At 41.7% G+C, this 15,624-nt stretch overlaps 1 protein-coding gene across 1 annotated transcript in view; it reads right to left on the reverse strand.

The window, feature by feature from the left end:
- Nucleotides 1–10,945, reverse strand: part of LOC126353943 (chromodomain-helicase-DNA-binding protein Mi-2 homolog) — a 357,465-nt gene extending 346,520 nt beyond the window's left edge. Inside the window, exon 1 of the mRNA XM_050003229.1 lies at nucleotides 10,751–10,945. Within this exon, the coding sequence (XP_049859186.1) occupies nucleotides 10,751–10,775 (25 nt within the window). The 5' untranslated portion in view covers nucleotides 10,776–10,945. The remainder of the gene's footprint in view (nucleotides 1–10,750) is intronic.
- Nucleotides 10,946–15,624: the final 4,679 nt, after the last annotated feature.

Here is a 15,624-nt window from a genome sequence, read left to right on the forward strand (position 1 = left end):
TCCAGTTGGTGTTGCTCAGGCAGCCGAGGGCATTGAAGTGCTGCCATCATTTCTGCTTAAGCTGACGGAGGTGAAGTAGCCAAGTCAATGAGGCGTCGAAAAACAGTCCTAAGAATCGATGTCTCCACTACAGTGAGTGGATCGTCATTAAGGTAAAGTTCTGGTTCTGCATGAACGGCGCGATCTGGACAGAAGTTCATGACACACAACTTCGCAGTTGAAAACTGGAAGCTGTGGGCTAGAGCCCACGACTTCGTCTTGTGAACGGCTTCCTGTAGGCTCCGCTCAGCAACACCAGTACTGGAGGAGCAGTACGAAATTCAGAAGTCATCCGCATACAGAGAACTTCCGACAGACATCCCTACAGGTCGTGCTAGACTGTTAATAGCCACTAAAATCAGAGACACACTCAATAGGGAGCCCTGCGGAACGCCATTCTCCCGAATACATGGGGAACTATGGGAGGCACCGACTTGGACACGGAAAGTACGGAGCGACAGGAAGTTTTGGATAAAAATCGGGAGCGGGCCCCAGAGACCCCACTCATACAATGTGGCAAGGATGTGATATCGCCAGCTCGTGCCGTATGCTTCACGTAAGTCAAAAAAGGTGGCAGCCAGATGTTGGCGTCTCGAAAAGGATTACGAAGAAAGTTGGTGAGGCTGATGGGATGGTAGCTATCAACATGAAGCGGGTTTCGACCGGATTTGAGCACCGGAATGGTGAGTCACATCCCAATGCAAATCTGTAACTCAACCATCTTTGTGACGTGCTTATAATTATGTATTATTTATATTTTAGGATAACTAATCAGTAAAAAACGCAACACACGTTGTAATGAAAGCATGAAAGCCGTCTGACGATGAATCGTAATGATTCGAAACCGGAACGGTACCTTTTGAATAAAGAAACTTAAATTTATGGCTGGTTGCTGTTTCAACACCACCAACATTTGTCTTCAAATAACAGCCACAGTCTCCAACCATGTCATCATATGACAAAACCGCAGTTCTGATTGTTCTCCAGAAGCACAAAGTGTGGGTATATGTACACTATGGCCTCCATGACGTTTGGGGATCCACCAGTTCGATGGAATTCCATTTTATTCTTCGGTACATTTTCTTGGCTCTGTGGAATGGACAAATACAGTGGCTTTAAGGCAATTAAACTGTTTATCACACTGTTAAAAGCTATTCCAGCAGTAGTACGATGGATATTAATGAGATCCCCTGCTACGATTTGATAAGTACCTGTGCGAAAGATTCACAGTCCACAGAGAAGTTTCAACCTATGGGACAAAGCACGGTTCCTGTCAGAATTATGCTGCAGTAACGGCGCCAGCATACCAAGCAGCAACTCAAAAGATTCTTACGAAACCCAGACCGCTCTTTGAAATCACTGTCCCTATACATCACAAAGGGGTCTCTCCTCTCCATTACAACCCTCATTCTTGGTATGTTCACCTCTTCCTCCACCTCCATATATTCTTCCTAGTCTAGGTAACCCACAGAATTCGACACTTAAACCGAGAATTCAAAGCTCGCACCTTACTCTTACTTTACTCCTACTGCTTGCCTAGTAGTAAATTTTGGCCTTATTTCCTCCTTAAGTTGCTAACGTAGTAGGTTACTCTTCAATGGCGCTCGCCACCAGTAATGGAGTAAATAAATTTACTTAGGAAGTAACTGAAAAATTTACTCCTGGAGTAATTTACTACTTTATTTCATTACTATTGACTAAGTTGCCGTTTTTCCTTCTCTCTTAGCAACTTACTACTTTAGTTTGACTTACTCGTGGTTGGTGCCGAGCGAGGTGGCGCAGTGGTTAGCAAACTGGACTCGCATTCGGGAGGACGACGGTTCAATCCCGTCTCCGGCCATCCTGATTTAGGTTTTCCGTGATTTCCCTAAATCGTTTCAGGCAATTGCCGGGATGGTGCCTTTGAAAGGGCACGGCCGATTTCCTTCCCAATCCTTCCCTAACCCGAGCTTGCGCTCCGTCTCTAATGACCTCGTTGTCGACGGGACGTTGAACACTAACCACCACCACCACCACCACCACCACCACCACCACCACCACCACCACCACTCGTGGTTGGTACTCGCCATTTTAAGTTTCCCACATCTGCCTGGAATATACATTGGTGCAGAATGCCTCTTTTCTAGCTTCTGACACTGTGGTGTGTTGTGCATAGCCATAACTCTCAAGCACTTACTAAACAATTTAGTGTCGGAACGTGTTGCTATTGTTGAATCTTCCTTGTCTCATAAACGCAGGCTCGTTTAATGTCAGTAGGAGAGCACTACTCATTAAGATTTAAGACCGTATCTTTAGAAGTATTTACACATTCTTCATAACTACTTTGTATTTATTCCGAAACTTTCAAAGTTTCTTGCCCTATCTTAGGATACGCAGAAGTTGAGTGTCTTCTATTATCAAGGAATAATCTGAAATTTGTGTGTGGGATTTTCTGCTGCTATAGAATAGCACCAGGAGGTCCACAGAGCTTTACGTGCCAAGCTGGTGGATGAAATGAAAATACCGCCGCCGCCGAGATCATTAGAGGTGTAGTACAAATGAGGGTAGCACAATATTGAGGAAGGAAGTTGGCAGTGTCTTTTCCAGCATTCAACTCCTTCCATTTCAGGAAACTACGAAAAACCTAAACGTGAATGATCGAACAGGAATCTGCACACCTGCTGCTCCTGGATGAGAGTTCAGTGCCTGAATGACTGCACGAACTCGTTCGGATCGATGGTCATATTCCCAATAACGGCATAGTAAGCGGTTCCTGCATCTGACAATGCGTGAGGGTTGCAATTTGTGCTCAGTCTTAACTGAAAACAACCACTTCTCAGCTTCGTGGCCAAAGGAAGTGATGAAGATTTATTTTACCGAAATACAAGGAGATCCAAAATTCCATCAGTATTTGAAAATTTACTTACTTCACGGAATAATATAGACATAGAGGTAAAAATTGACATACATGCTTAAAATGATATGATGTTTCATTGAAACCGAAAACGTGCACAAGATGACCATCAGATGGCTCTTCATACGATACAAAAGCGATAATTAGCATAACAATTGTTGATACTTAACACGTCGGGCGTCGTTCATTAACAATACCTGTAGTCGAGAGTATGCTGTGGACAGCACTGTGCGCATATCAGTAGGTATGGTGAGAAACTGTCGTTCGATGTTGTCTTTCAGCATCCCTACTGAGGTCGGACGATAGCGGCAGAATTGCGACTTCACGTAACCTCACGACCAATAATCACACGAGACGTGGGAGATCAAGCATGATGGGCGTGGCGGCTCAGCATGCGATCCTCGCCAAACTATGGGCTCAAGAGATCTTCCATAGGTGTAGCAATATGGGGTTGAGTACAGTCCCGCATAAAATACTTACTGGAAGATAACTTTATCAACCAGGCTAGGGATGACCGGACTCCCTTTCTCACTACAGCTCATTTTATACGCGATTCTCATGCGGTGCCACTGACATGTTGCTGTCCACTGCCATCTGTTGGCCAGTTTTTGCACACTCTTTGGTTTCAATAAAACCTAATGTCATCAGACGTGTGTGTCAAGTTTTACCTCTCTACCTACATCCATGCTAAGCCTCTCCACTCTGAATAACTGCTACAACCCTTATACATCATCCTGAATCTGCTCATTGTATTCATCTCTTTGTCTCCCTTTAAGATTTTTACCCCCACATTTCCCTCCAATTGCAACAGGCGATCCCTTGATGTTTCAGAATGTGTCCTACTAATCGATCCCTTCTTCTAGTGAGGTTACGCCACGAATTTCTCTTCTCCCCTGTTCTATTCAATGCCTCCTCATTAGTTTCGTGATTTACTAATCCTCTTCTTGTTTAAACCGTTTATCGACCATGTTTCATTTCTGTACCTGGCTACACTCCGTACAAATACTTTCATAAAGGACTTCTCAACACTCAAATCTATATTCGGTGTTAAAAAATCTCTCTTCAGAAACGCTTTTCTTGCCATTGCCAGTATACATTTTATATTCTCTCTACTTTAACCATCATCAGTTTTTTCTGCCCCAAATGACAAAACTCATCTATCAATTTAAGTGTCATTTCCTAATCGAATTCCCTTAGCATCACCCGATTTAATGTGACTAAATAACATTATCACTGTTTTGTTTTTGTTGATTTTCTCTTTTCAAGACACTGCTCTTCCAAGTCTTTTGCTGTCTGGCAGAATTACAATGTCGTCGGCAAACCTCAAAGTTTTTATTTCTTCTCTGTCAACTTTAATTCCTACTTCAAATTATAATTTGGCTATTTGCCTTCCTTTACTGTTTGCTCGGAGTGATTAAATTAATGATATAAGAGATTGGACATTGTATAAGCAAACACTGTCCTTTTCTTAAAAAAAGGAAGAAACCAGACAGGCATAATAAACATTTTATTAATATTTTACGAACGATATTAATCACATGGAAAATTGCCTTCTCAGATCTTGTCTCAACTCTGCAGTGCAATTTATTTTTTATAATATCCGCTCCATATTTAATTACCTTTGCTGGGGCGCACGGATCGTACATTAAAGCACACGCTAGAAAGCACACACTAAGGCCGCAGTTTCAAAGATTTCTGGGCGTAGACCCACCTTATGGTTTTCAAGTAACTGTCACCGGATTTGTGTAACCGACATTTCGGCGACGGTTGGGTCAGTGGTGGCTACTGAAATAGTGGTAGTAACGACGGTTTTATTCATCCAGTAACAATTACTTAAAAACCGTGACGCGGATTTAGGCCCAGAAAACTTCAGAAGTTAACTGACTGTGGCTGCGGTAAGCTACGCACTTACCTAAGTCCACCCGTGTTTAATGGTCTTCCGTTTATCTCAGTGACGCATGGTCAGCACACTGGACTTGCGTCAAGGCCTTCGTGAAACTGCGAAAGCGTCGCTTGCATGCGGAAGGTGCAAACAGCCCAGTCATCGAGATTTAGGTTTTCCGCGGCTTCCTTATTTTGAAGTCGAATGCCGTGATTGTTCTTTTGAAGAGAACACCATCGTCCTATCCGAGTCGATGGGAAGTTAAACTGCAATTTTTCGGTCCCGTATCTCAATCGGTAAAACATGGAACCCTTGTAGGACCACATTACGGTCCATCTGCCTGACTTTTAGAAACCCTTTTCTCAGTATCGGTCGGACGTATCACGTTGAAATTTACGCCACATCTTTAAGTCTACGGTCCCTTGGCGATGTATAGACGGGAAGCTTTTAAGCCAATGCAATCGAAAGATACGGCTATTTATGTCACGTGTTTTGATACTCTTAACTCAGTCATCGAAACATACAGGGTACCACTTTCCCTTGGTCTAATACCATGAAATTTGCCAAGAAACGAGGTTTCACTATACAAGTATATGAACGGAATCAACAAATTGTTAATTTGTAATTACATCAGACGAAAAATTATTTTTGTCATTTGTTATCGGACTTTAAACTTTAAATTAAAACATTTTACGAAGTCTTGGAATCCTTGGCACCAATATCTTTCCAGCATCAATGTCAATGACAAACAAAATCCGTCGAGATTCTCTATTGCCGGAATGGACGAATTGTCTACAAACATACATACATAATTAAGTATGTACGAAATCCTCAGTGTGCGAGTCCTACTCGCAACTGGCTATTTTTTTTCCATTCCACTCTTCATTCCAAGGAAGGAAGGAATCTGCTAGACTATTCTTAGAACTAGCGACCTGATTTAGCCATTTATTGTGGCATTAATTTCGGCTGACGAAAGGGTACTTCCAGACACGAGACGTCTAACAGAAATACCAGAAATTTGCTAATTAAATCAGTAGCCTTTAACTGACACAACGTAATATCTCTTCCTTCTTCCTAATGGCGCACTGAACATTTTGTCCGACCAGTTGTTTGGTCGTACCAACAAAAAAATCTCTACTTATCAGTTATTCTCCGCACTGGTCCGAGGGTGCAAGAAACAAAAAGTGGAATTTGCCGGTACGCCTACATGTAAACTTATTTATGTATCATATAGCCCAGTTTTGAATATCAAGAATACAAAGACAGTACTGCTACAGAAAACAAATGAAACAGATAACTGAATCCAAGATTTTCGTCTTTAGTGAAAATAAAACTGAAAATGAAAATCTAACAACTTAATGCACGTGAACAGAAAAGTTATCTTGTTAGGGAGCCTTAGAAATTTGTAATTTCGCTATCACAATAAGCACTCACTCGGATATGGCAGTTTGTGCTACGGAAAAATCTAGTCTTTCGGTAAAAAACCTTAGGAAATAAAAAAATGTGACTATTTTCAGGTCATGGTTTTTAACAAAAGCACGCTTTTAGTGCTTTGCCTCAAAGCACTTTGTTTGGAAAACTGAATTGTACGTATATCAAATGAGCAATGCAATGTTTTTGGTGAAATTTTGCAAGTGTTATCTAGTACGTAATTTATGTTTCTTTCTCATAAATTCTGCAGTCTGAAGTGTTACACAATGGAAGACAAAAGGCCTATAACAAATGCTTTGCTCTACAAACCCACCGGTCACAGACATGTCGACCTATGTTGGGCGCCCGTAAAACAAATGGGGTAATGACTTTGGAATTCCTATTTACATAACGTATTACATTTAAAGGCCAGTAAATTAGGCTGTTAATGCAGAATTAATATCTGCAACACATCTATAGATACATCCATAGCATGTGGCCTCGGACCTTGATATTCCTACTGCAGGGAGAAGTGTTCGAGCAAATCCTGAATACTGAATAACTGACTCACAGTTCTCGCTGTGTCAGATTCACCCGTCTCGAGCTTTCGATGAATTCCTCCGTTATCGTCACGAGATGTTTCACTAGGCCTTTAAGCACGTTAGTTATGACAGCGTTGATTCAAGAATGTCCCATCGAAAAGCTACGTTCTCAAGTCCCGAATATGTGGAGCCTTTTTAGATTGTGTTCTAAATAGTCGTTCAGTATGTTTTTAACAATTTCTCAAATTCTGATTTTAGTAATTGACATTCTTCGCATCACATATGCCTCACATTTACATTATTTCCGTCGTTTCCGGTCTTATTTTAACACAGTTTCTTATGGAAAATTTTTAAGTTGCTTTTGACAAATTGCCCCGAGCAATTCTTTATTTTGGACTGTAAAAAGGAACGAAACAAAATCAACATCCAGTCAACTGTGACGGTTATTACAGATGAAGCATGACCGCAGACATGGATGTGGAAGAAATTCAGGCATGTCCTTTCTGAAAGTGCCTCGGTGCGAGGAAACAGCGAAAAAATGTGTCTAGATGGACATATGAACTCCTCTCCTCGAACCCCCTCCCCTCCCCGCTCCTTTCTCCTCTCTCCCGAGCTAATACGATTCTTGTCTTGTCCATTCACCTGCATATCTCTGTTTTATGATTGAACGAGATGGTCTAGCCATAGGACCCGCCTTTTGAAGATACTTTTTTTTTCTTTACTGAATTTCGATTCCCCCCGAAGGGGGCGGGCTGGCAGCAGCTTAATATGACGCTCTTCAGCCTACAGACTGTTTTAAAAAAGGAGAAGATAATATATAATAAAAAACAGGCGACAAAATCGGAGACAAAGGGTAACATGGTGAAAAAAATCGTGGAACTTAAAACAGAGAACATAGGGATGATGATGCTAATAAAATACATATGAAGCAAACAGGTAAAATAGACAATTAAAAAACACTGCGGCAGTCTGGTTTCTGTTCGCAAAAGACATATAATTCACTCCCAGCGACAGCATGGTTTCTGTTTTCAACACGGGAAAAGACGAAACAACACGGAACAGCCACTGGACCACTGCACTAAAATATCACATTCCAGAGCCGAGAGCAGGTGGGGGAAGCTGGTCAGGTGATGGAAAAATAAAAAAGGGGGGAAGGTGAGGAAAAGCGAAAGGGGGGGGAGGGGGAAAAGGAGCCAATGGAGGATGAGGACCCATAAGAGTTGGGGGGGGGGGCTGCTGGGCAGACGCGACAGGGAGAAGATACTTCTTCAGTCATCATAATTTATATTCCACAAATCATTGCACGTGAATGTTGGGTTTGCCCCTTTAATAATAGTACAGTATATTCCTTGCTGCACATTTATCAAAATTTAACAACAAATTTTGTCCGTAATGATTTCTCTCTTAACAGGAAACTGAATATGTAAAGAAAATATCATTTGAACACGACTTTGGTAAGAAAAGGAACGAACTTGCGCATTAATAATGTTGATCTTGGATTGAAACAGTTAAATAAACGCTTTTGCACGTAAATTCGAATGGTAATACCAATGCTTCAACCCAACACCACTCCACTAATTATTATCATTAGTAATGTCCGCTCGACTAACTCGCCTAACATCTAATTACACGCCAAAATGCGGATACGGAGCCTTCAACTCCCCAATTAGCTGTTCTGAGCTGTAAGGCATTCGTACATAGATGAAAACTGCAAAGATACTCTACACAGATCGCTGTGATTTGCTGTAAGTTCAAAAATCAGCACCCCATCCAGCTTACAGCAGTTTTGTAAGGATTATTTACGAAGTACAGGAAGTCTAAGACCTGCAGTTGTACAGTTCCGTATCCCTGTTATATAGATCACGTGATTGTCACTAGCGACGGAGGATTTCACTTGCAAGGGAGGTCACGAGGTTAGCACCACAGATTTACTTCAGCCGTAGCACACCTTTAGTAGGCCCTTGAAACAATGTGCAAGTAGGAAGATGCAGTACTCTGGCAATTCCGACAAAACCGCAAGAGAAGTATCACGCGTCTATTATGTGGCTATATATCTGTGCGTAAGTGCCGGAGTTCATAGTGGTCAAGTGATCAGCGTTCGAGTTTCGTGGGACGAACATATGAGACGACGGTTCGGCCCTCCTTCAGGCTTAATTTAATCTATATTTCTTTTAATCACTGGTCATATTTAATTTGTATGGCATCTGAGAGGAAATGGAATTAAAAAACTAAGACTAATTGTGTGAAGCTTTAGTGAATATCGTTATTTGACTACTTCCTATTTTTAATTAAATTTAATTATTAGAACAAATATTTATGACTATTGACAAGTAAACGAAGAAACGCATACAGTTTTCCAGAAAATGTATGCCTGTCGCGATCTGCGAAATCACGTATACACTTTGCGTATCGACACGTCGAGCTGACAACACAGACGCAAGCACAGAGGCAGGCACCATTTGGCAATTAACCGGCATGGCGGTGGGACGTTGCTAATACAGCAAGGGCGAATAGTGTAGGTGCAAATCTTAAATATCATAGAATTTACACTCGTACTACAAAAATTTAATTTCTGTGGGAGGAGAACCGCTGTCTCCTACGCGTTCGTCTTACGAGGATCCAAAGCTAACCACATTTTTTAAAACCATTTTGTTAGTTATTGTTCATTGCATTTGTCTGGAGCGGACGTCCTATGACACCCGCTTAAGTGCGTTGGTGATCCGTTCACTCAGTTTTTTTTTTTTTAGTTACAGAGGGACAGCTAATCCTCCGACCGAACACGCTGTCCACTTGTACACTATGAACTCTAACGCGTGGCAACTACGCACAGATACATGAGTCACATTACAAACGCGGAAAACTTCTTTTGCAATTTTCTCGGAATTGCCAGAGTAGTGCACCTTATTGCTTGCACATTATGTTGTTCTGATGGCCTACCAAAGGTGTACGAAGTTTGAAGCAAATCCGTGGACTTGCCTTGTCGGCCTCTTTGAAAGAGTCAAAGGACGGTACACAAACGGTATCACGGAATGAAAACGCGCCAATTCGACTGGCGAAGCGACCTATGTCGTTTACAGTGGCACCGCGCTCCACTGAGGTTTGTACCAATTTAGTTAGTTGGAGAGAAAGAGAGAGAGAGAGAGGGAGGATAACTTCGAATTCAAGCGTGATTTTACAGAGTCATCGACGAAATCATCATTTAGGTACCACTTAATGCCACTTAACATGGGCATAGTTAGCATTTGGTTGAATGACGTTAGCTTCCACCAGTGATGTCGCGGTCATTACCATTGATTGAGAGTAGGATAATCCGACGAATGTATCGTGACAATATTTCCATTCCCATTGCGCATTCCGTAGACATATTGACCTCCCCGAGAAAAATTATTACCCTCTGTGGTCGGATGTTTTCAAGTTTTTAGCACATTTTACTTCATTAGTAACAAGATTCCTGATCTAAACTATCATATTCATACAGAGATCCCACTTCTTCAGTAGTTAACACACGCGTGATCGTGTGACGTCATAACTGACAATGATTGACTCATCCGTCAGAGCCTTCATCGTATTCACATCTTTTGTTTAACATAACATATTTACTGTAAGATTTCAGAAGTCTTTTCCATCAGGCATAACCGCCGGTCGTAATACTTTTCACTAGACAAATGTCGATGCACGACGAAAATTCGGAATACGTACAAGAAAATCAAAACGTGGCGAACGACATCTCTCCATTGTTTCATAGCTATTTCATATTCAGTTCCTAGCTTTTAGGAAAGCGTGCCACCTATGTCACACTGTAAAATTTTTTTATAATACAGATGACTGTCTCTAGAGTTGTCGTGACACTCCTGTTCTTGCTGCAGTATTGCGCAAATATACATATATATCACAAGTAAATATACTAGATAGGTATTGCTACACACACACACACACACACACACACACACACACACACACACACACACAGCGTGCCGCCATTACCTCTCCGGGAGCTCCGTCTCAACATTTCTGCGTGGGCTGCTGTGGGCACGTGAACGTGGACGAACCGGCAATTTCCTGTATTGTGTAATTCCGGACGCGAGCTTTATCAGCGAGGAAGCCACGTCACACCGTAAGCTTCAGCTTCCCCCTCCACAAAACTTTGTCACTCGCCAATTCTCTCTTTAGTCTCGCGGGATCACCTACGAAAGATTAACGGTATAGTGGCAATTCTGTAACTGCAGTGTGTACGATTATTCTCAGTCGATATATCGACCGTCGTTGTCGCTCAAATTCCCATCGTTAGTTGCAGACGTATAGTCGACAATATATTACCAGATCAAACTATCGATTCAAACTGTCGATGGTTCCACAGAAATGACGTCATGTAACATCGTAAGCTGCTACTAAAAGTATTCTTTAATTGACGACGGCTTTCGGTCATAACAAAGGATTACATTAGAATAAAATGACGTCAAAAAAGGAGCACATTGTCCAAATGTCGACTGAAAATTGAATATGGAGAAAACATGCTAATGTGGTGCATAATGCGGTTCTAGGCGCTACAGTCTGGAACCGCGCGACCGCTACGGTCGCAGGTTCGAATCCTGCCTCGGGTATGGATGTGTGTGACGTCCTTAGGTTAGTTAGGTTTAAGTAGTACTAAGTTCTAAGGGAATGATCACCTCAGAAGTTAAGTCCCTTAGTGCTCAGAGTCATTTGAACCATTTTGTGGTGCAGAGTGCCTATTACCATGTAAGCATCTTCTTCCTCTACCCACTTCCAAGTTGACTTTATATTGCTCTCCTTTCCTGCCGTGATTGCGTTCTAAAGTAACTCTTGCTTTTTAACTTCAGCTGTGCTGGAAAATGACTGTCCGAGCGGTTCTAGGCGCTATAGTCTGGAACCGCGCGACCGCTATGGTTGCAGGTTCGAATCCTGCCACGGGCTTGGATGTGTGTTATGTCCTTAGGTTAGTTAGGTTTAAGTGGTTCTAAGTTCTAGGGGACTGGTGACCTCAGAAGTTAAGTCCCATAGTGCTCCGAGCCATTTTGATTTTTGTGCTGGAAAATTGTCTTTGATGGAAACCGATCGCTTGTTGAAGAATACTTTTAACAGCAGCGTTTCTAAAGACTATTAAAGATGTGGAGCACATGAAGTATTACTGTTTCACTTTACATGGTCAAGTGAAATAGTGACATGTATCTTCATTTTCTAGTGAAGTGAAATGGTGACATGTGTATCTTAATTTTCTGGTAAAAGTTGTTAATTTTCACCTCTGGTGCGAGACAAGGATGCTGCAGGAGCGAGAGTTAATAATGTACATGAGTGTCTTTGAAATTATGTTTCCGTTTGTAGTTGAAGCAATTTTAGCGACTCTGCTTGAGAGGAGGTTACGTGAAGACATTAATTCTAGTTTTCGGGGTTCTATGAATCTCGAAACAAGGGTAACTGGTAACTGACAGGGTTTTTCCAGAGCTGTGATTAAAATATTCAAAAGACCGAACAAGCCTGCGAAAAGCAACAGCCGGCGTCGCTAGTACGTCTGAGAATTAGTGCTTATAGTTCGCCTTCTTGCAGTTGTACAGGTCAAACAGAACGGCAAAAGGAGACTGTAGAATAAGTAACGTACGGCTTTCAGGATCTTACGCCGGAGTTAGCGTCTTGCGACAGAAAAACCATGGCCAGGAAGGGACTTGGACTCCGTTCTTCCACAATACGAGTTCATTGCGGTAGATGACTCGGCGCAAGTCCCACTGACAATCTAGAACAAGTAGAACCTCAACGAGAGACGGAAGGTGCGGTATATCAGTTGTGGGATTATTGCATGGACCGTACTAACATTTGCCTGAACAGGTTTGAGAAAACACGTAGGTACCCCAAACTGGAAACTCTAGAGTGTGTTTCTGGGCGATGTCCTGTAAATCTGACAGAGGAAGGTCCCATTAATCCCTCAGCCCTAGCCCAGCTACTTGCCAGTAGGTAGAAGAGCCAATGGCTCTTACGCAGTGTTTCATTCTATAATAACTACTGCCGAAGAATACTGGAGGTACACACAACAAAATTTTTTCGGTAGTAATGGTAATTTATTTTATTTCCTGTGTGACGTAAATGTCTATTTATGACCGAACATTTAGAAACTATAATGGAAAACAAAACAAAAAATTAAAAACACTGAATTTAAAAATCGTGTTTCTTCTATTTGAAGCATCCTTTAAAATTAACATGAAATGAAATATGACCCATACCCGCTGATCAAGATAAGGTATGTGTACTGTACAAAAGATGGGCTGTCATAACTAACTTAAAGGCCAAGAATACACACGCATACAGGCGAAATAGGCTGCACACAGTTTCTCTTCTTACATCTAGCGCTACTTACGTACGTCCTTTGTATGTGGCTTCAAAGCATGGAAACAATTTTCTTTGTAATCCTAATTTTCCGTGTCTCTCTCAACGTTGCCAAGCGGAAGATAAATGAGCGTTATAAAACAGTTTACTATAAGATATACTGTAAACGGACAAAAAAAATGATCAAGTGCTACTTTTTGTCTGGAGATCCCCTGTGGGGTTGTTGGACCACTTGATGCCAGTGTTCCTATTTGAGTCGACTTGCCCGTCGTTGAGGACGAGGCGAAATGACGAGTACAGCCCAAATACCCAGTCCCCGAATGAATAAAATCTCCGACCCTCCCATGAATCGAACGCAAGACCATCGGGTCTACAGGCAAAGGCGCTAACCACGTTTTTGTCCCTTATTCATTTTGTTCGCTATTTATCTCGTCAAACGGATGTCACATGACACCCCAAAAAGTTCATCGTTGAATATTTCATTCAGGTGTTTTTTTATTTTTATTTATTTTTTATTATTATTACAGAGGTCATGCAGCCCTCTGACGCAACGCACTGAGGTACTGTGCCAGATTCCAGTAGACCACCAGTTACGTACTATAATAAGGAACAGAGTATATATCATAAAATAACTTAGGTAATAACGAACAAAAAATTTAAGAGATTTAACAAAATAACACAATTTCTCATATTAGGACAGTGTATGCATCATAAAAGAAGGAAAAGCAAGATCTAAACGTTAAAACAAATAAAACCAGTGCAATTTGCGTATGTAAAAGGCATATCGTAGAAAGTTATGCCGACCATCGGTAGTGCTTCCTCCGACAGCAGAGAGTTCCGGCTGCTGGTAATTTGCTAGTTGCGAGTTGCTGTGGAAGCCGATAGTGGTCCCCGTGGTGAGTGTACTTGGATATGTTGCAGATCTAGATCTTTTAACGATTGTGAGAGATGCTGAAAATTTCAACAGGACGGAGCGGCAGCACATTGGTATCTGCATGTAGAGGCAATTATTAACAGTCAACTGCTTCACCGTTGACATGACGTTCGGATGTCGCTTTGCGCCAAGGCTGCCTGATATTACGGCGTGTGATTAAAAACAAAATGAGTGGTTTGTGAACGATTCCGTCTATGTGCGGCGACGTCGCAAAGGAACAGCACTGAAAATTCGGACATCTCGTAAAAGTGTGGACTACTTTCACTATCGTTTGGGTGTTCGTCGTGCGTCTTGGGGGGGGGGGGGGGGGGGTACATTAAACATTCGCAAGCTAAAATGAAAACTTCGGTTCTAAACGTACTTGTGAAAACTATGTCAAGGTTACTTGGGCTTACGTGTAAAAGATATGCTCTTGTAAAAATGAATGGCTCTTTTGAAAATAAAGACATTGCGATCGTATATGTAATATTCACCCCAGTTTGGTGCTCTCATTCAAGCACTATACATGGATCAGAATAGTCGTGATTGGCAGTTGAGCGAGGGAGGGATGTTGTTGGAAGGGATGTTGTCGAACAGCCGTTACGCTCCAATGCAATATGGTGCCGGCAGCAGCAGTTGTGCAGTGCCTTTACTGAGTACCTTACGTTGCGTGTTAACATGCAGTACTGAGTACGTCTTGCTAGGTCCTAATAGTCCTATCATTTTCTTACGCTACTTCCGTAAAAGAAACATATCGCACAGAAAAACGTAGCATATAACAATTCACAACAGCTATGTAACGGTCCGCAATTGTCATCCACAGCTAGCGTTTATCCGAGAAGTGAGCGATAAGACAACCGAGCACAGATCGAAAGGTGCGACCAAATTTATACTCTGATTGTTACTCAGAGTAGTAGTAGTAGTAGTAGTAGTAGTAGTATTGTTACTCAGAAGCGGATTTAGACATAGCCTTATGAAATCGGATTAATGCTGTTGTAGCGCGTTGTACGATTAATGAGGTAAAATATGTTCATGTGTTTTTAGACTTATTATAACACGATTTCCATAGGAAGTATTAAAACTTTTTAATATGTTTCGTTTTTAAATAAAATAAACAAAAATGAATAAAAGGGCGCTGAAAGTTGGAATATTCTAAAACCAGGCATTCCACATTCGCGGAACGTTGTTAGAACATGCATTCGGGAAGAACAGTACAGGCGGCGGTCACAACGGACCGTACCAGCCGCGTATGGTTTTGTGGAATTGTGAGTTCTGCATGCTAGCAGGCCTTCTTGTAACGTTTATAAGCCATACACGGTAGAAGTTTCTAACAACCACATATTATGCACATAGTTTTAAAAATTGTCAATGCCAAAACACACCGGCATTTCAAATCCTTACTAGAAGAAATTTGCACCGTGGAGCTTTCTGATATATCTTGATATTATTTACACTACTGGCTTTCAGCATGCGGATTCTAAACAGATTTTTGTCGACTACTGTATCCAGTCAAATAAATAACCTCTGTAAGAAAAAGGAAAGTTTTTTCTTTAAATTGATTACTATGTTTTAATCCTTTGTGTCCGTTCTGTTACACCATTAGTAGGCTGGG

Source organism: Schistocerca gregaria, chromosome 3 (assembly GCF_023897955.1).
Source record: "Schistocerca gregaria isolate iqSchGreg1 chromosome 3, iqSchGreg1.2, whole genome shotgun sequence".
Taxonomy (NCBI): domain Eukaryota; kingdom Metazoa; phylum Arthropoda; class Insecta; order Orthoptera; family Acrididae; genus Schistocerca; species Schistocerca gregaria.